This window comes from Babylonia areolata, chromosome 22 (genome assembly GCF_041734735.1).
Source record: "Babylonia areolata isolate BAREFJ2019XMU chromosome 22, ASM4173473v1, whole genome shotgun sequence".
Lineage (NCBI taxonomy): Eukaryota > Metazoa > Mollusca > Gastropoda > Neogastropoda > Buccinidae > Babylonia > Babylonia areolata.
Window position 1 is genome coordinate 39868799 of NC_134897.1, and position 21629 is coordinate 39890427.

The following is a 21629-nucleotide window of genomic DNA, read 5'->3' on the forward strand; positions in this document are numbered from 1 at the left end:
CTTCTGGGTTGTTTTTTTTTATCTGCTGTTTTTCTATATATTTTGATATGTTTTTCACTCAAGGGTTGGCATGTGAGCATATCGATTTTGATATGAGCACCATTAACAAAATACATGTAACTTGGACAAAAGTTTGTGGGGTTTTTTTTGTTTTTTTTAATGCAGTCTTGTTTAACATTTGACATTCTCCCAGCCAGAAATCAAACAGAATGTCAGGCTGAACACAAATACACAGTCGAGAATTTCAGAAGTTGTACTGAAACTGTGGAATGATATTGTCGCAAATGAATACTGAAACCCGATTTGAACAACAGACATTTGGAAGTCTTTGTTTTACTAATCCTCACCACCTACTCTCATTGATTTTCATCTCTTTCAAACCAAGCAGTGAAAATACACAGGTGGTGGAAGGCACATGATTAACCGCAAGACACTTACTGTCCTTGAAAAGAGCATAGCAAAAGCTGAGCAAATACAGAAATTAGTTCCACAAGACACTTACTGTCCTTGAAAAGAGCATAGCAAAAGCTGAGCAAATACAGAAATTAGTTCCGCAAGACACTTACTGTCCTTGAAAAGAGCATAGCGAAAGCTGAGCAAATACAGAAATTAGTTCCGCAAGACACTTACTGTCCTTGAAAAGAGCATAGCGAAAGCTGAGCAAATACAGAAATTAGTTCCGCAAGACACTTACTGTCCTTGAAAAGAGCATAGCGAAAGCTGAGCAAATACAGAAATTAGTTCCGCAAGACACTTACTGTCCTTGAAAAGAGCATAGCGAAAGCTGAGCAAATACAGAAATTAGTTCCGCAAGACACTTACTGTCCTTGAAAAGAGCATAGCGAAAGCTGAGCAAATACAGAAATTAGTTCCGCAAGACACTTACTGTCCTTGAAAAGAGCATAGCGAAAGCTGAGCAAATACAGAAATTAGTTCTGCAAGACACTTACTGTCCTTGAAAGGAGCATAGCAAAAGCTGAGCAAATACAGAAATTAGTTACACTAAGATTCCTCAGTCATGTATTTGGACTGGAATTTGTAAGGAGAAGACAAAAAAGACAAGGTCTACTTGGATTTGGGGGAGGGGGGGGGGAGAATACTGGGAAACTATGTTTGTACAACAGACTCAGTTTTTGTTCTCTCTCCTCATTTTGCAGAACAAGGAAGCATATGTTTGGTTCTTTCTTCTTTCGTTCTTCTTGTTTTTCAGATGGGCGTTTGGTTCTTTCAGTCTTTGTCCAAATTTACTTGAAAGTTCTTTAACTTTTGTACCATTTGATGTTCATCCAACACAAAATCTTGCACTGTGCGCATCAACCATTGACCAAATCGCATTCTGATAAAGGTGCTTCTTTGAATGGTAATGGATCAAGAAAAGGGGAAAGGTTAATTTTGATACCTCAGCTGATAATTTATACACATGCCTTGGGTGCAGATTTATATATATATATATATATATATATATATATATATATATATATATATATATATATACCTTTTTTCTTTTTTTGTTTCCCAATTCGTAATTCACATCACCTTGAATAATTGAAGAGCAAAAAAGTTTATCTGGTTCATTTTCTCTTCCTTTCTCTTACAATGAACAAATGGTGGGTGTTTTAAGACTTTTTGATTTGCATCACCTTACTATCATCTGTCTTGAAGGTTCAACTTAATATTGAACTTGTTATATTGTCAACATATGGTAATGCTTGGAATCACCCGATTTATTATTTGCAATACCATACTAATTCAAAAGCCTGTTGGGTCACCTGTCCTGAAGGACGAAATCAGTGATAATGTTTTTTGTGTTACCTTCATTTTGGTCAGAAGGTAGTGTTGAAGTATTGTTCCTTGAAGATGAACATCAAAACATTTTATTGCTGGCAACATGTTGAAATGTTTCTCCTTGATTTCAGTACATCTATCAGCCTGCATCCAGAAGGTTTCAAGTGTTCAAGTTAGGAATTTCATTGACTGAACTGAGTCTGGGATCTGTTGTGGAATGTGACGAGTGGTTTGTCCATCATCTGTGACGCAAAGGTGAAGGGATTTTACATCAGGTGCTGTTGTTTCCCGTTCAGCAGATGCGACATTTTAAATACATACAAATACCATTCAAGTGTGTGAATTGTGAAGCAGATGGCCACAAATGATCGTTTTTCCATCCTGCTCAAGTGCGCCTGACATCTGATGCACTCAGAATGGACACTCACTATATTTCTTCAAAAGTTTATTTTGTGTCCAGAACAAGTTTTGTTAAGTTTACAGGCAAGAAACCACGTTTCCTGGTTCATTTTCAAATATTTTGACATTTTGAACAAATGTGATGTATAAGTACAAGTTTCGGGGGTTTTTTCTAACATTTGCAGGCATGATACTATGTTTTCTGTTAATTTCCACACACTGTATTTTGACATTTTGAACAAATGTGATGTAAAAGTAATCTCTGGCAAAGTCTGCACAGAATTAAGGAACTTGTTTTCCCCCCTATTTGTGAATATTTCTGTGAGTCAGAATGTGCCAGAGTTTCTGACAATTCACAAAACATTGGTCTTGTTTTGAATGTGATGTAATCCATTTTTTTCCCTCTTGTTGGAGCCTGTGGCCTGTCATAGCGTTTTGGTGATATAACACTGTTGTGATCACGACTTTCAGCCTGTTGGCGACTGTGGCCTATAGTCCTTTACACGGCATACTGTGTGCTAAGTCAGATATGTATCACCACCCCTGCTCTGCCATATGGTCAATGTCAACTTGTAACAGATTAAATGTTAAGGAGAAGGAGCACAGTTGTGGTGTGTTGGTGTCAGTGAGCATGCTTGTTTGTTAGTTGGTTCTGCACAAGTTTGATTATTATTATTATTATGATTTTTGTATCACACACATTTAGTTTTTTGGTGATGCTGAAAACAGGGTGGAGATATTTAAATCTGGCATCCTTGTAATGGCTTCATCAGAACAGCTGAAAATGTGTATGAAGTTAATAAGAAACTGTAAAAACTCTGCTGTGTGACTGATAAAGTCCGCTGCAACTAGGGGAGAACAGAGAAACACACAGGGGTATGATGTATGCATCTTTTTTAGTCAGTCATATCAGACTGTGACCATCAGAACAGCAGAGGTAACTGCTGTCCCAACTATCTGAGCTATAATTTCATTATTGTGGAGAGTATCTTGCCCAAAATACATCCCCACTCTCTTGGCCAAGAGGGCTTTAGGACACTTGGCATTGATATGGACCCCAAAGGCCAACTAACCCCTAAGGCTGTAGCACCAAGAGCCAGTGTATTTTTGCCTCCTAGTTTGACAGTCAGAGTCCTTCACAAAAAACAAAGCTGTAAATGAATTCCCATTTCAGTGGAGGAACCACAGATCATACAGCTCTCACTTTTCCTCCAGTACACTTCTGTCAATCTCTAATACACGCCAGCTGCAGGAAAGGACATACAGGGTTAAGAGAGGTTTGTCATGCAGGCAAACAGTGCTCTGACAGGTGTCAACACACATTGTCCAGCCCACTACCTGGGCACAGCGCTAGTCAAGGAAGAGGTCCATGCCCCACCCCTATATATCCTACACTACTGATGGGGTCATAGCTTCCACAGTTGGCACTGTATCCAGTTTATAGTAGTGCAAGGCTTGTTTGTGTGGTCAGTCCATGTTCTCACCTACAATGCAGTCCAACCTGTGTGACACTGCAATAGTGTCACAGCCTTTTTTGACTCACTTGTGTAAACAAAGTGAGTCTATGTTTTAACCCAGTGTTCGGTTGTGTGTGTGTCTGTGTGTCTGTGTGTCCGTGGTAAACTTTAACATTGACATTTTCTCTGCAAATACTTTGTCAGTTGACACCAAATTAGGCATAAAAATAGGAAAAATTCAGTTCTTTCCAGTCATCTTGTTTAAAACAATATTGCACCTCTGGGATGGGCACAAAAAAATAAAAAATGAAGCCTAATTATATGCAAACTGCATTAACTGTTATATTTATATTTTTTGTATTCTCTAAACTTGGCACTTTGATCTTATATTCTGACCCAACAACAAGAGCAGTCATTATTATCATTTTTTGTTCAAACAGGAACTTCTTTTGCTAAGCATGGAAGTTTTATTTATTTTGCAAACGTTTTGGTGCAGATAGTAAAAAAGGGAAATTACTCTGTAATTAATGCTAGGGGAGTTAGTTTGCTTTAAACTGATCTTTCTCATCTTAAACATTACATTTTGAAATTATACTCAATACATAAAAAGCTTGGATTTTTTTTTTTTTTAAGTGTATCACAAGTGAGTCTTGAAGGCCTTGCCTCTCTTGTCAACTGATGCTATGCATTTCCCACAGTTCTGACTGACCAATTTCCAGGGCATTTTACCACTGGCAAATCAATATCCTCCACCTTTTTAGTTACTATTGTTGATAACAGCCCAGTCCAGCTGACTACACAGGCTCGTGACAGGACTGAAAACATTCAAGTCAAACAATGTGTATATATATATAAAAGAATTAAAAAAACCAACTCCATCAATTACTATTCCATGGAAACCTGAAAAGAAAATTAGCTGATCCGAATCATGCAGCACATAAACCCAGGACGTGCCTCAAGCATGGACCATTCCATACATTTCTCTAAAAAAACAAAAAAAACAAAAACAAAATGGAGAGAGTTACTACTCTTTACCATTTGTTAATCATTTCATCTCCTGTTATTTGCTAATTTCCATGTAGACTATAGTTATAGGTTTTTTTATACGTTGGACATAAAGACATGAAAACAGGTACAAACAACCAAAAAACTAAACAAAACAAAAAACTACCAAGAGTCACTTAGAACTACAACATACTTAAACTGCCCAGTTATCAAACTGCCCAATCCTCAAGTACAACAAAGTCACTGAGAAATAACAAACACTGAGGTGATGACATTACAGTGAAAGAATTGCGAATTCTGTGCAGTGTTTTTCACAGTCATCCAGTTACAGCCCAGTGGAATGCAAAGGAGCCATGTCAGACTGAGAACCCGTCATGATGGGCACAACAGCTGACTGGGTCAAGTGCTGCACTTTCAAACTGAGGGTACTGAGTTCAAATTCAGGTCACAGCATCTGGTGGGTAAAAGGTGGAGGTTTTCCTGATCTCCCAGGTCAACATATGTGCAGACCTGCTAGTGCCTTAACTCACTCAGTATGGCCAGTCCTCTCTTCTCCTCTGCACAGACCCCTCGGATGTCCAGTGGGTGTCTGAATGACCCAACCTTTAGCTTCCGTCGTCAGAATTGTGGTATTCTTTGTCAACATTCACGTCTTCAGTATAGGAGCCTTCCGCTTGCAATATATGATGGTAATTGGGGTGAAACGCTGTTAACGTGGTCTCTTTCGCCGTTCGTATGGAAAGAGTAAACCCCCTTCATGTGTATATGCATGCAGATCAAATATGCACGTTAAAGATCCCACAACCCATGTCAGCATTTGGTGAGTTATAGAAACAAGAACATAAGAGCATGCACCCCCCCCCCAAAAAAAAACAAAAAAACCCAGAGTATTACTGCCATGTAGACAAAATGGTCGTATACGTAAAAGCCTATTCGTATACTATGTGAGTGAATGTGGGAGTCGAAGCCCACAAACAAAGAAGAAACCAGTCAAGATGGAAACTAATCACTGTTAAAAGATCAGTAAAACTGATACTAAAAACACCTGTTCAGTTTCATCTTGTTCAGTCCATGTAAAATGTAGGGTGAGTTAAAAAGCATTTTCTTTCAGCAGGAACTGAAAAACATGACGGATGAAGGTCTTCATGGAGCCAGTCATGAAATGGTTGTGCCTGTCATGCAGATCCCAGCAGTGGATCAGTTTCAGTTTCAGTAGCTCACTGCATTCGGACAAATCCATATACGCTACACCACATCTGCCAAGCAGATGCCTGACCAGCAGCGTAACCCAACGCGCTTAGTCAGGCCTTGAGAAAAAAAAAAGAAAAATACATAAAAAAAGAACTACTACTACTACTAATATGTATAAGGCGCAAAAACTTGATGAAGTCAACTATAAGCGTACAAATGTCTGTTACTAAAAGATTAGTTGCAAGGCACGCAGCATGGAGCTACTAAAAGATTAGCTGCAAGGCACGCAGCATGGAGCTTCTACACCTTGCAAGAGTTAGGAGTGAGATCAGGATGACCTGTACCCCCCACACAGGTAATGCGTCCACCTAGGAAGTGAGAGAATTTGAGCAAGCTGGTTTGAATCACGGCTCAGCCACTGATATTTTCTCCCCATCCACTAGACCTTGAGTGGTGTCTGGACGCTAGTCATTCGGTTGAGACGATAAACCAAGGTCCCATGTGCAGCATGCACTTAGTGCACGCAAAAGAACCCACGGCAACAAAAGGGTTGTTCCTGGCAATATTCTGTATAAAAATCCACTTCGATGGGAAAAACAAATAAAACTGCACACAAGAAAAAATACAAAAAAATGGGTGGCGCTCTCAGTGTAGCGACGCACTCTCCCTGGGGAGAGCAGCCCGAATTTCACACAGAGAAATCTGTTGTGACAAAGAGAAAATACAAATACAAAATACACCCCTAACCCCATGAAAACAGAGTATGACTGCCTGGCGGGGATAAAAGGTCAAACATGTAAAAGCCAACTTGTGTATACGAGTGAACGTGAGAGTCGCAGCCCATGAAAGAAAAAGAAGAAAGGACAATGACCTGTATGCAGTATGTAATCCCTTTTTGTTGAAACCAAAGTCTGCTGCTTATTTACACGAGGAGTTAAAACACTGCTTATCCTGGTTATATCAAAAGCAGTAAGAAAGGTTGTATATGTGATATAAAGAAAGGCTATAAACACACGCACACACACACACACACACACACACACACACACTATAGTACTATTCATGAAGTCTTCAAAATGATGACAATGTAACAAGAAATACAGTTAACCAACAAATGATCATCCCTGAAATATATAAATTCAGCAAAAACATTTTACTGACACACCCAGCCTCATCTGATTGCCTTGGCACTCTGCCACATCATAGTTTATTCCCAAACATTTTTTTTAAGCAAGAAAACAAAAACAAAAAATCGTTTTGTAAGAATTTAAATGCATAAGAAAGGCAAAAAAAGACTCAAAAAGTAAACTCTTCTGCAAGGTACAAAAAGTAAATAAAAAAAACAACAACAAGACAATAAACCTGCTCAACAACAAAACCGAGCCACATAGAAAAAGAGGTTTAAAAGCCTCAAAAGCACAGTGTTAGTTCAGCTGCAAAGGATAAAAAATTACTTATTTTTTAAAAAGACTTAAATGCTCAACACCAAGTTGAAGAAATATCAGAAGGGAACCTGCATGAAAGCAGTGACTTAATACTTCCTGATAGAAAAACTAAAATAACAACAACAAAAACAATAAAAAAGAAGTATAAAAAAAAGAGGAGGCTGTTTGTATCTGATAAGGACATATCACAGCCAACCCGTGTTTGGCCAACAGGGAAATCCAAAACATTTTTTGTTCTTACACACTGCACTGCCATGTATTCTTCACATGATAAAAAAAAACAAAAAAAACAAAAAAACCCACAATTTTTCTTTTTCAAACAGCGCAAACAAAAAAACATACATGTTTGGTTTTGGCTTGTTCATTGTCTCTACAATCAGCTTTTGATCAAGTACATTTACACTGACAAGTACATTTATACTGATCAGTATAAGTACATTTATACTGATAAGTACATTTATACTGATAAGTATAAGTACATTTATACTGATACATTTATACTGATAAGTACATTTATACTGATCATGATCATTTACACTGTTGGGTCCTGGAGGCTGCTCAGCAGCCGCATGTGTTACTGAAAGTGGCTGGTATGTCAAGTTACCGAAAATAGATTATGAATAGATTATGAATTAAAAAACTCACTGTATTATCTCCTGCACACACGCACACAACTTTTCCCTGGACTAAAGGATGATTATGGACTTTTGATCTGACTGGGGGGCAGAGGGTGGGGTGGGGGTGGGGGGGATGTGCTGACCAACTATCATCCATGTCACATTCACTTTGGTGTGAAGAGAACAAATTAATGTCCTGTTATGTAATGTTTGGGTAGGGTGTGGCGTTAATTTTGGTTTTTTTTCCTGTTTGTGTGGGTGAAGACACATGGATGAAGATGTTTTTTCAGTCCATGAGAATTCTAGTAGCAAAAAAACGTTCGGGTGAAGAAAAGTAAACCCTTTCTCTTGTTGTCAGAAAAAAAGCACACACACACACACACACACACACACACACACAAAACACAGATATATATCTCCATATGAGGGGAAAAGTTGTCAGAAAATTAAACTAAATTATAAATACATGCCTTAATATAACAACAACAAAAGATTTGCACATGCAGACTTTCAAATACACTCAAGCAGTAGTACACTCATTGATAGCATCATACACCGATATGGTAAATCTTTACAGTTTCATAATCTCTACAAGATTATTTCAAACTCCCATTTTTGAGTTACAGAAACCAATAAAAAACAGGAAGACAAATGAACGAGCAAATAAACAAACACAAATAATATGAGTACAGAGTTGTACTTTACATGTTTATCAAAATCATGTTAAAAGAATAAATAAAACACACACACCCACACCCACACACACACACATATGCATATATAGCCTTTTCCCTGATGTTCTGTAAACTGCTTTTTTTTTTTATCAACTTACGTTTGTCATATCACACACACACAAACACACACACACAACACAACACACACACTCCTCCAAAAACATGATCATGTTGGTTTTGTAAAGGAAAACAACAAGGAAAAGAGAAAAAAATATTGAACAGAGAAATATAACTATTGCTCTCATAACAGATGATATTTTTGTTGCATATATTAAACAGCAGTCTCACTCACATAATTCTGTGTACTGCATACACGCAGAGTCTGAAACATGTACCACTTCAAGTATTATTTTGTGATTCACTTCACAATACACAAAGGTGATCACACTAGGACTGAAAAATCAGTACATTTTGATCTTACATTTTTTTTTGTCAAGCATTCACAGTAAAAATAAGCAGTAATATCAACAGAAATAATCCCAATAACTTTAAAGACAGAAAAGATAATATCAAGATCTTACTCCTTTTTTTTCTTTTTTATTTACCAAGTGCTAGCACTTACAGTAAAAATAAGCAGTAATATCAACAGAAATAATCCCAATAACTTTAAAGACAGAAAAGATAATATCAAGATCTTACTCCTTTTTTCTTTTTTTTTAACCAAGCATTTTATGGTACAAAATAAGCAGTAATTTCAACAACCATTTCAAGACAATTACACACACACACACACACTCTCTCTCTCTCCCTAACACTCAATTCATCTTAAATGCTGTGCACTTGCAACTATCCTTGCAGTAATTTCAACAGAATCAATCCTAATAACTTTAAAGACAGAAAAGATTATGCATCTAAAATCTTACTTATTGTTTTTGTCAAGCATGTACAGTACAAAATAAGCAACACCCATTTCAGGACAATCACACACACACAATCTCTCTCTCTCTGTCTTTCTCTCTCTCTCTCTCTCCCTAACACTGAATTCATCTTAAAATCTGTGGACTTGGCATTATCCTTGCACGAGACCCACCCGTAGAGGAATAAGCATTTACGGTACAAAAAAAGCAGTTATTTCAACACCCATTTCAGGACAATCACACACACACACACACTCTCTCTTCCTAACATTCAATACATCTTAAAAAGCTGTGGACTTGGCATCATCCCTGCACATACCCCACCCGCAGAGGAACAAGGGTCTACACACACTCAGCAATGCTAGGACCCCGAGGACCAGGGCTGCTGCAGACGCTCCAGGTGCTGAAAGGCTCGCTGACTGATGTTGAGGGCAGGGTGCAGGGCGGCCAAGCCTGGCTCCCCCAGCAGGGACAGGCCACAGAGACCCAGGTACGTGTGGAGGGGGTCTGTGGACAGAGACTGGTCCATGTGAATACTTATATAGTGCCTATCTTTGTCAGAGACCAAGTCAGCGCTTTACAAACAAGAAGTCATCAGACCAAGTCAGCGCTTTACAAACAAGAAGTCATTTACATAAAAGACTGGTCCGTGTCAATAGTTATACAGCGCGTATCTTTGCTCAGAGACCAATGCTTTACAAACAAGAAGTCATTTACATAAAAGACTGGTCCATGTGAATACTTATATAGTGCCTATCTTTGTCAGAGACCAAGTCAGTGCTTTACAAACAAGAAGTCATCAGACCAAGTCAGTGCTTTACAAACAAGAAGTCATCAGACCAAGTCAGTGCTTTACAAACAAGAAGTCATCAGACCAAGTCAGTGCTTTACAAACAAGAAGTCATTTACATAAAAGACTGGTCCGTGTCAATAGTTATACAGTGCCTATCTTTGCTCAGAGACCAATGCTTTACAAACAAGAAGTCATTTACATAAAAGACTGATTGGTGTGAATACTTATATAGTGCCTATCTTTGATCAGAGACCAAGTGCTTTACAAACAAGAAGTCATTTACATAAAAGACTGGTCCATGTGAATACTTATATAGTGCCTATCTTTGTCAGAGACCAAGTCAGTGCTTTACAAACAAGAAGTCATCAGACCAAGTCAGTGCTTTACAAACAAGAAGTCATCAGACCAAGTCAGTGCTTTACAGACAAGAAGTCATTTACATAAAAGACTGGTTGGTGTGAATACTTATATAGTGCCTATCTTTGTCAGAGACCAAGTGCTTCACAGACAAGAAGTCATTTACATAAAAGACTGGTTGGTGAGAATATTTATACAGCGCCTATCTTTAAAAAAAAAAAAAATTTTATTGATTTTTTTCTTTCTTTCTTTTTTCTCAAGGCCTGACTAGCGCATTGGGTTACGCTGCTGGTCAGGCATCTGCTTGGCAGATGTGGTTAGCATATATGGATTTGACCAAACGCAGTGATGCCTCCTTGAGCTACTGATACTGATACTAGTGGAGTGATGGCCTGGAGGTAACACGTCCACCTTGGAAGCGAGAGAATCTGAGCGCACTGGTTCGAATCACGGCTCAGCCGCCGATATTTTCTCCCCTCCACTAGACCTTGAGTGGTGGTCTGGACGCTAGTCATTCGGATGAGACGATAAACCAAGGTCCTGTTTGCAGCATGCACTTAGCGCACGTAAAAGAACCCACAGCAACAAAAGGGTTGTTCCTGGCAAAATTCTATTAAATACAAAAATCCACTTCGATAGGAAAAACAAATAAAACTGCACGCAGGAAAAAATACAAAAAAAATGGGTGGCGCTGTAGTATAGCGACACGCTCTCCCTGGGAAGAGCATCCCAAATTTCACACAGAGAAATCTGTTGTGATAAAAAGAAATACAAATACAAAATACAAATACTATCTCTGGTCAGAGACCAAGCTTTCAGTCAGTGCTTTACAAACAAGAAGTCATTTACACAACACTCTGCCTACCTGGGTGGTGCCCACTGAGAACTGCCTACCTTTAGGTGCTCATCATTCATTTCCTGTGTCATTCAGTCAGGCTTCAGTCACACAAATGTATACACACACCTAACTTCCTCCCATCCATCCCCCAACTCCCCAACACACACACACACATACACACACACACACACACACACACGCACACACACACACACACACACACACACACACATCTATATAAGCAACAAGATTTCAAATTAACTTCCTTGGACTTACATGATTCGTCACATTTGATTCAAACTATAGACACTAGTGCTTCAAAACTTTAGACAAGGTATTCCTGCAAGCAGTACTTTTCCCTGTAGTTTTAAAAGGATATTTTCACTATTTTACAAACACTGTTACTTAACATTTCAAGACCTAGTTTTCATGTTTTCATTTTTGAAAATATGTAGATGTTCAAAAATAAGATTAAACACACACACACACACACACACACACACACACACACATCAAAGTACAGTGTCAAAGTCTGCAGTTGTATACTGACCACAGGAATCATCTGGACTTTTGGCAAAACCACCAATCACAGGGGACGAAGTGCTCAGAATGAAGGATCGGTTGAAGAGGTAGTTAGTCTGATCAAACATCCCCAGTAACTGAAATCACACGCAGGAAGAACAATATTCTTAAGATCTGGTATCCCCAGTAAATGAAATCTTTTTTTTTTTTTTTTTTTTTAGCTAAAAAACACCAACATAAACATTGTCACACAAAATACACAAAACAAAAATAATAACAGGCATACAAAACAAAATAAAACATGTCAAAAGCCACCTCACATGTCCCACACACACTGGAGTGTGGAGTGATGGCCTAGAGGTAATGCGTCTGCCTAGGAAGTGAGAGAATCTGAGCTTGCTGGTTCGAATCACGGGTCAGCCGCCGATATTTTCTCCCCCTCCACTAGTCCTTGAGTGGTGGTCTGGACGCTAGTCATTCGGATGAGACAATAAACTGAGGTCCCATGTGCAGCATGCACTTAGTGCACGTAAAAGAACCCACGGCAACAAAAGGGTTGTTCCTGGCATAATTCTGTAGAAAAATCCACTTCGATAGGAAAAACAAATAAAACTGCATGCAGGAAAAAATACCAGAAAAATGGGTGGCGCTGTAGTGTAGCGACGCACTCTCCCTGGGGAGAGCAGCCTGAATTTCACACAGAGAAATCAGTTGTGATAAAAAGAAAAACAAATACAAATATAAATATAACACAATACAATATAGCAAGGGAAGGCTGCACTGACTTTGAGCGTGGCTCCGATCCAGAAGGAGTAGCAGGTGTCGACAGGCTTGTTGGGCCGGCCCTGGAAGCCAGACTGCTGGCGCATCACACACCATCGCTTCAGCTGGGCCTGCTGCCTGCCCGACAGGGTCGTGTCCAGCGCCCCCATCAGCACAAGGGAGGCCACCGAGCAGTACGTCGGACCTCCTGATTCACAGTGTGTGATAATCAGATTTGACTTTTAAACTCTGGAAGGTTGTTTTTTTAATTAATTTTTTTTTTTTTTTTTTTTACTTTTTGAGTGAAAAGCTTGAAACTGTGACTGATTTTAGTGTACTTTTTTTACCCCTGACTTGAAGTAGGGTTCATAGACACAAAAAGGAGCTGTCCAAGACAAGGACAGAAAGGGATGAACTGGAAGTGATAACAATACTAACAATAATATCACCGACTTGACGCTCACACGTCACACAAACAGGGAACTTCTGGTGTTTACATTTAAAGTTATACATACATTCATATCGACACGTACATTAAGAGTACAACATCCATACACAAGCAAGCACACACACACACACACACACACACACACGTACACACACACACACCAAACACACACGCAGAATCAAAGTATGTTATTTTCAACAACAAAAGAAAAGGTTATGTTTCCCTTGATTCAATAAAATTCAAACAATAAAGAATGAATATTATCACTTTGTTCCAGTGTTTCTCACCAGCTATCTACTCAGTCTTTTCAAACCACACGCACTCTCCCTGGTGAATGTGGGTACCAATGCCAGCGTACACCAATACTTCACTGCTGAAAACTTCTCACAAGCTATCTACTCAGTCTTTTCAAACCACACGCACTCTCCCTGGTGAAGGCGGGTACCAATGCCAGCGTACACCAATACTTCACTGCTGAAAACTTCTCACAAGCTATCTACTCAGTCTTTTCAAACCACACGCCCTCTCCCTGGTGAAGGTGGGTACCAATGCCAGCGTACACCAATACTTCACTGCTGAAAACTTCTCACAAGCTATCTACTCAGTCTTTTCAAACCACACGCCCTCTCCCTGGTGAAGGCGGGTACCAATGCCAGCGTACACCAATACTTCACTGCTGAAAACTTACCATGTGCCTCTGCTCCAGGCCCCTGCCCCACTCCTCCTTCGTATGTCTGAAAATGAAATCCACACATTTGTTACCTGTCTGAAAATGAAATCCACACATCTGTTACCTGTCTGAAAATGAAATCCACACATTTGTTACCTGTCTGAAAATGAAATCCACACATTTGTTACTTGTCTGAAAATGAAATCCACACATTTGTTACCTGTCTGAAAATGAAATCCACACATTTGTTACTTGTCTGAAAATGAAATCCACACATTTGTTACCTGTCTGAAAATGAAATCCACACATCTGTTACTTGACTGAAAATGAAATCCACACATTTGTTACCTGTCTGAAAATGAAATCCACACATCTGTGTCTGTGTCTGAAAATGAAATCCACACATTTGTTACTTGTCTGAAAATGAAATCCACACATTTGTTACCTGTCTGAAAATGAAATCCACACATCTGTTACTTGACTGAAAATGAAATCCACACATTTGTTACCTGTCTGAAAATGAAATCCACACATCTGTGTCTGTGTCTGAAAATGAAATCCACACATTTGTTACCTGTCTGAAAATGAAATCCACACATCTGTTACTTGTCTGAAAATGAAATCCACACATTTGTTACTTGTCTGAAAATGAAATCCACACATTTGTTACTTGTCTGAAAATGAAATCCACACATTTGTTACTTGTCTGAAAATGAAATCCACAGATTTGTTACTTGTCTGAAAATGAAATCCACACATTTGTTACTTGTCTGAAAATGAAATCCACAGATTTGTTACCCATCTGAAAATGAAATCCACACATTTGTTACTTGTCTAAAAATGAAATCCACAGATTTGTTACCCATCTGAAAATGAAATCCACAGATTTGTTACTTGTTGTTACTTGTCTGAAAATGAAATCCACACATCTGTTACTTGTCTGAAAATGAAATCCACATTTGTTACTTGTCTGAAAATGAAATCCACACATTTGTTACTTGTCTAAAAATGAAATCCACAGATTTGTTACCCATCTGAAAATGAAATCCACAGATTTGTCACCTTTGAAAATGAAATCCACAAATTTCTTACCTGTCAGTATACCTTGATTGTGCTCTCCAACCTGGTAAATGTTCATATATTTATATATATACACATATATGTATCTTTGAATAATCATTTGCTCATGTCTAATTTGTATTGTATTGTATTTGTATTGTATTTCTCATTTTGTCGCAAAAGATTTCTCTGTGTGAAATTCGGGCTGCTCTCCCCAGGGAGAGCACGTTGCTACACTACAGCGCCACCCCCCTTTTTTTTTTCCTATCGAAGTGGATTTTTTTACAGAATTTTGCCAGGAACAACCCTTTTGTTGCTGTGGGTACTTTTATGTGTACAAAGCGCATGCTGCACACGGGACCTCGGTTTATCATCTCATCCGAATGACTAGCGTCCAGACCACCACTCAAGGTCTAGTGGAGGGGGAGAAAATATCGGCAGCTGAGCTGTGATTGGAACCAGTGCACTCAGATTCTCTCGCTTACAAGGCGGACGCGTTACCTCTGGGCCATCACTCCACAGAGTGCCAGTACAGTGTCCGTGAGGGTCTGGGTTCCAATCCCACTCTTGCCCTTTCTCCCAAGCCTGACGGGAAAATAAAACAAAGCGTCTAGTCATCCGGACTGAGATGATAAACCGAGGTCCTGTGTGCAGTACGCAATTGGCACACTGAAAAAGAACCCATGGCAACGAGTGTTGTCCTCTGGCAAAATTATGTAAAAAGAAATCCACTCTGATAAAAAAAAAAAAAGACTAAAAAATCAAGAGTTAAACCCTTTACAAACCAGAAAAGAGCCACACACATGACTTACCAGACTAAAAAATCAAGAGTTAAACCCTTTACAAACCAGTAAAGAGCCACACACATGACTTACCAGACTAAAAAATCAAGAGTTAAACCCTTTACAAACCAGTAAAGAGACACAAACATGACTTACCAGACTAAAAAATCAAGAGTTAAACCCTTTACAAACCAGTAAAGAGCCACACACATGACTTACCAGACTACTGGTGATGTAGCTGATGGTTTTCTCCCTGTCCACTCCGCTCCAGTCGTTCAGCATGTAGCTGACACAGCAGGCACAGTACACAAACCTCATGTCTGTTTCACTGCCCTCAGGTACGCAGCTAAAACTGTAGCAACACACAGGTACTGCCGGTGTGATTATGTCAAAAAATAACTCACCATGTTGAAAATGAGTATGATGCTAACTGACATTTGATACACTATGTTTCCTGCTGATGTCAATCAGGAATCACGATAATCATGTTGAAAATGAGTATGATGTTAACAGACATTTGATACACTATGTTTCCTGCTGATGTCAATCAGGAATCACGATAATCAGGCTGAAAATGAGTATGATGCTAACAGATTGACACACTATGTTTCCTGCAGATTGGATTATGAGAAATCCATATTTTACACAGGTCAAAATTAATGTGAGTGCGCGCACACACACACAAACATGCACACACACACACACACAAACATGCACACACACACACACACACACACACACACCTGTGTACACTCATGCACATGAAAGGTCATACATTTAAGCAAGTATCATTGTATGCAAAATCCCTGACATTAATCAATCACATGTAAAATCAAACAACCACAAACACTAATTGAAGAAAATATCCTTCATCCTTTTCAAACATACACTACAGTCATCACACTGAGACAAAACATGACAATAACAAATACATAATTATATCATTTAACTAAAGTGTAGAAAGGACTGCTGAACATTCTGCTAAAATCAATTTAAAAAAAAAAAAAGAAGAAAAAAACCAAAACAACAGCATAAAAGTTGACTGAAAGTCATCAGGATAAAAACCTTATGACACGTGCTCTGTGTCTCGTTTCTTAGGTCAAACAGGTAAGAAATCAAAATGATGTTGCATTTGTTTAGGAGGATGGTGGCAGAAAGTGTAAGGCTCATATCTGTCAATACAGTGTCTGTGAGGGTGTCGGTTCCATGTCTGCTCTTGCCATTTTATTTTATTTTATTTTATTTATTGTGTAAGACTCAAATCTGTCAATACAGTGTCTGTGAGGGTGTTGGTTCCATTCCTGCTCTTGCCATTTTATCTTTTTTTTTTCTTCTTTTTTTTTTATTATTAATTTTTCGTTTGTTTGTTTTTGTTTTTTATTGTTTTTTTTTCTCAAGGCCTGACTAAGCGTGTTGGGTTACACTGCTGGTCAGGCATCTGCTTGGCAGATGTGGTGTAGCGTATATGGATCTGACTGAACGCAGTGATGCCTCCTTGAGCTACTGATACTGATACTGATACTGCCCTTTCTCCCAAAGTTTGACTGCAAAATCAAACAAAGTGTCTAGCCATTGTTAACTTTCAAACAAGTTATTTTAGACCTTCTCATAGTATAAAAAAAAAAAAGAAGAAAAAAAAGGTCATAAACATGTCACTGAAGCCAAACTAAGTTAAATTAATCAAAAATATCAAAGGAGACAACAGACAGCCAACACACACACACACACACACACACACACACACACACACACAAAGAGTGAGCACCTTCCATCTGGCTGCTGTAGACTGCGAAGACCAGTGACCACTGATGACCTGTTGACCCGGGAGAGGTCATCGCCCAGGATCAGAAGACAGGCCAGCGCTGTGTAGGTCATCGTCACATGACCACTGTCATAGGGGATGGCTTTGTCTGCACACTGAGGGACAATCAGATGGATGAATAAACAAAACAAAAAAACAAACAAAATAAGATGTACACACACACACACACACACACACACACACACACACACACAGAGTGCTGAGTAGGTCATCGTCACATGACCACAGTCATATGTGATGGCTTTGTCTGCACACTGAGGGACAATCACATGGATGAACAAACAAAACAAACAACAAACAAAATAAGTTGTACACACACACACACACACACACACACACACACACACACACACAGCGCTGTGTAGGTCATCGTCACATGACCACTGTCATATGGGATGGCTTTGTCTGCACACTGAGGGACAATCACATGGATCAATAAACAAAACAAAAAAACAAACAAAATAAGATGTACACACACACACACACACACACACACGCACACAAGTTTCAAGTTTTAATTATCCTTTCACTCCTATTGGAGTATGGAGGATTACTGCAAAATAATCTTTTCATGCCCAGAACAAACATTTCCAAATACACAACAATGTCACATAAAAGTTGAGAAAACACAAATGTCTTTTATCTCCAAAAGTGTAGCTAGGCAACATTTTCAAATCTAATCATCTTACTTACAAGTTACAGCTAAAATGACTTTTTTGTTACTTCTTTGAGAATATTACAAAAATTAAAAACCGATTTTGGAAACAAATATTTTTTAGGAACATATCTATTTCATAACTGATCATAACTGGGACATTGCATTATAAAATGAAACTCATCCCCAATCACAGGCATGTTACAAACCTTACAAAGCTGTAACTCTCGTGGTAAGCCTTTGTGTCTCCCTGTTTCTATTTCCAGCTTTTGATTACTACTTCGAAATCTGAAGAAGCTGATAACGTAATTATCAGACATTTGACATACATTTATCTCTACCAAATCCAGTTTTGAAATTTCGATAAAACAAACATTTGCTACTCGCCTCTAGAGCATGTCTCCACAGATTTTGAAAACTATCTCTCAAAGCAATGTTGACATTCTTGCAGAAAGATTCCCTCTCTAAGAAGAACTGAGCATCCCAAACACAGTCATACCCTGTTTCTATTAAAATGTGTCTGATACAACTCATCCATTTTGAAGAATAAATACCATTTCGATATAAGTCAAGTAATATCAAATATATTTTCCCAAAATATTTTTCTGTGTTTGATATCACTAAGCTGGTCCAAAATCGAAACCAATCTCATTTTCACAAACACACTAATTGGATAAATACCAGTTTCTCATTAAACAATTTGGGTCATAGTATTTCTGTTCAGTTTGAACAAGCGTTTCAAAAACTTCAATCCTAATTTTTCAAGTATATCTACATTTTCATACCCCCCCCCCCTACACACACACACACACACACACACACACACAAACACAAAATCAGGTAAAGTTTCTTTCCTACCTTTCCATGGAAAGAGTGGCCAAGTGCAGAAGACCCCCTGAATCCACACTGTGACAAATTCGTTTCTGGAACATGAGAGTGCAAGTCACATGTATACATTATTACATATGCAAGCGTGCATTGCACATATTTTCTGTTCATGCATGTCCCTTGTTTTGTATTTTTAAAGAGAGACAAAGCCATCTTGGCTCATGTGAAATTCCTACTTTTTTTTTTTTTTTTTTTTTTTTGAAAGGTGAGGGATAGCTGGGAAGTAGCAAGTTTGCTTGGTGTAAAATACTGGACATGTGATTATGTCTCATGAGCCATTGAGCCACCCTATGATAATAGTATCTGAGCAAATTAATGAAGTGGGTAAAGATATGTTAACATTAATAACAATCAACAAAAATCTTTCTTTGGTAAGTCATCTGTTTAGAAAATATTTCATTGCAATGACTAAAAAAACAAAAATAAAATAAAAGTCTGAAAAAGTCCACTTAACAAATGCAATGTGTGTGGTAGTGTTATTACATAGCATAGGAACTCACTTTGTTGATACATATGAGTCAATGTTACATGAATACATGTTAATAAAATGTTCGATCAAAATCAAAGTAAATGATCAAACAAACAAAAAATAAAACTTGTTTTCTGTTTCACGAACAAGCAATTTGATAACACACAGAACCTATTCTAATAGACCTTTCTGGGCTCATTCAGCACAAATTCTTCAGTTTCTGGACTATACTTGCCACTTGGGAGCACCCTGGTAACATGGTCAGGAACTGACTGATCTTTTGCCCAAGTATAAACACCACTCATGGTGGTCTATGAAACAGACAAGACAAACCAAGACAGACCAACCAACATTACCGCTCTCATTGGGAAGCACTTGCAAGGAATAGATCCACTCGATAATAGCTGCCTTGTCCTTGTCAACTTCTTCCAGAGCACCCAGAAGGTCCAGTCCAGAGAGAGCAAAGTAGGCCAAGGTCATCCTGAAGTCATCCACAACTTATATCAAGAATTTGTGTGGGATTTGTCATAACTATATAGACGTGTTATGCCTCTAAAAAATTAATTTACAAAATACTGTTCTGCTTGAAAATGTTATTTTTCACAGACTTTTGAGTTTGCCACACTCAGTTTCTCTTACTGAGATAATACAGTTATTCTGATTCTGATTTTAATGAATGGTGTGTTAGGTCACAAAGAATAATTTGAACACAACTTTGTTACTTTTTAAAATTCACTTTTTTTTAAAGACGTACACCACTGGCAAAAACAAAACACTATGAAAGGATCAATGCCGAGATAAAATGTAATGTGGCGTTTTTTGTGCACTGTTCCTCTCTACCCAACCCTGTCCTCCCCCACTCCCCCCATTCCCCCCCCACCCACCCACCCACCCCCCAGAAAAAAAATCACAGAATAAACAAACATTACCATATTGTTGTGTGTGATCATGCATCACTATTTTCATATATTGATTAAGGAACACACACACGTACACACACACACACATCATGACAGAGAGAGAGAGAGAGAACTCTCAGAACTCAGAAATATTTTACTGCAAGGCCACCAGCCTGTTTGCAAAGGACATACATTCAATTAAACACACAAAATACTGAAAATAATGGGGGGAAGGGACCAATGTCATGGACACAACATTTCATAACTGAAAAGGTAGACAAAGATTTTTGGCTCGTGATATTTCCTGGAGTAACTTTATGGTTTTTGGAAAGTTATATAATCATGTCATTTCTTCTTCTCTCTTGTTTAAGGTGTAATAAATAAACATTGCCACAGAGCCAGTCATATGCCTGTTTTTCATTTTGTAAAAGTAACGCTATGTCTGTGTATTCATTTATGTTTCTGAAAATTTTCACGAGGTATTTTTCCCTGATTAACTGATACATTGGACATACTAACAGAAAATGGTGTTCGTCTTCTTCAGGAGAGAGAGAGAGAGAGAGAGAGAGAGTTGAGATTTGCTGAACTGATTTCAGCAAAGCTCTGGATTAGACAGAAGTCGTGCAATCTTTGGCCTTGATTACAAATTTTCTTAAGTCTGAAGTTAAGCCCTCTTCCAGGTCAAATCACACTGATCACTTCCAACTGAAACAGACAGAGCAGACTATGTTTATGTGATTGCCGGCGACTCCAATTTAGACCACCACAATTTATTCTGGGAATACCTGTGATTGTCCAGCGATGCATATTGTCCCGGTATTACCTGAAGAATCCGCTTTAAATACTTTATATGCTTTAAACGGTCATGGTCAGCTTCTTCCATCGCAGGGATCACAATGGATCGTGGCAAAATGAAGCTGTCAGATGTCAGAAACTAAAGGGAGGTTATTCATCTTGTTTGGCTTTCTGAATTAGAATTGCACCGTTTACATCTCATCCCTTGTGGGAATGGTCTGCTATGGCATGTGAATGGGACGCGGATTTGTCTAACAACAAATATTACTATTTCTCAGATAATATCTGCTCACGCGCACACATATATACCAGCGGTGTGTATCGGTGTCTGTCAACGAGTATGGTCTACCCGGTTGTAAAATGTATCAAGAATATGTATA

General features: G+C 38.5%; 1 protein-coding gene across 1 annotated transcript; it reads right to left on the reverse strand.

The window, feature by feature from the left end:
- Positions 1-9686: 9686 nt before the first annotated feature.
- LOC143297157 (geranylgeranyl transferase type-1 subunit beta-like) lies at positions 9687-21377 on the reverse strand. Its single transcript, XM_076609344.1, has 9 exons — positions 21240-21377; positions 19912-20036; positions 19057-19121; positions 17487-17638; positions 15941-16073; positions 13899-13944; positions 12786-12970; positions 12029-12137; positions 9687-9997 (listed from the first exon to the last, which is right to left on the reverse strand). The coding sequence occupies exons 1-9, from the start codon at positions 21335-21337 to the stop codon at positions 9852-9854; spliced, it is 1059 nt and encodes a 352-aa protein (XP_076465459.1). The 5' UTR covers positions 21338-21377; the 3' UTR covers positions 9687-9851.
- Between the last annotated feature and the right edge of the window lie 252 nt (positions 21378-21629).

Excerpts from the sequence above, each read along its gene's own strand:
- LOC143297157 (XM_076609344.1), bottom strand. The coding sequence starts at position 21,337 with ATGGAAGAAGCTGACCATGACCGTTTAAAGCATATAAAGTATTTAAAG. Across the intron at positions 19,122-19,911 it reads AGTGCTTCCCAATGAGAGCG|AAACGAATTTGTCACAGTGT; the intron begins GTAATGTTGGTT and ends CTCATGTTCCAG. Across the intron at positions 12,971-13,898 it reads GCCTGGAGCAGAGGCACATG|GAGGTCCGACGTACTGCTCG; the intron begins GTAAGTTTTCAG and ends ACTGTGAATCAG.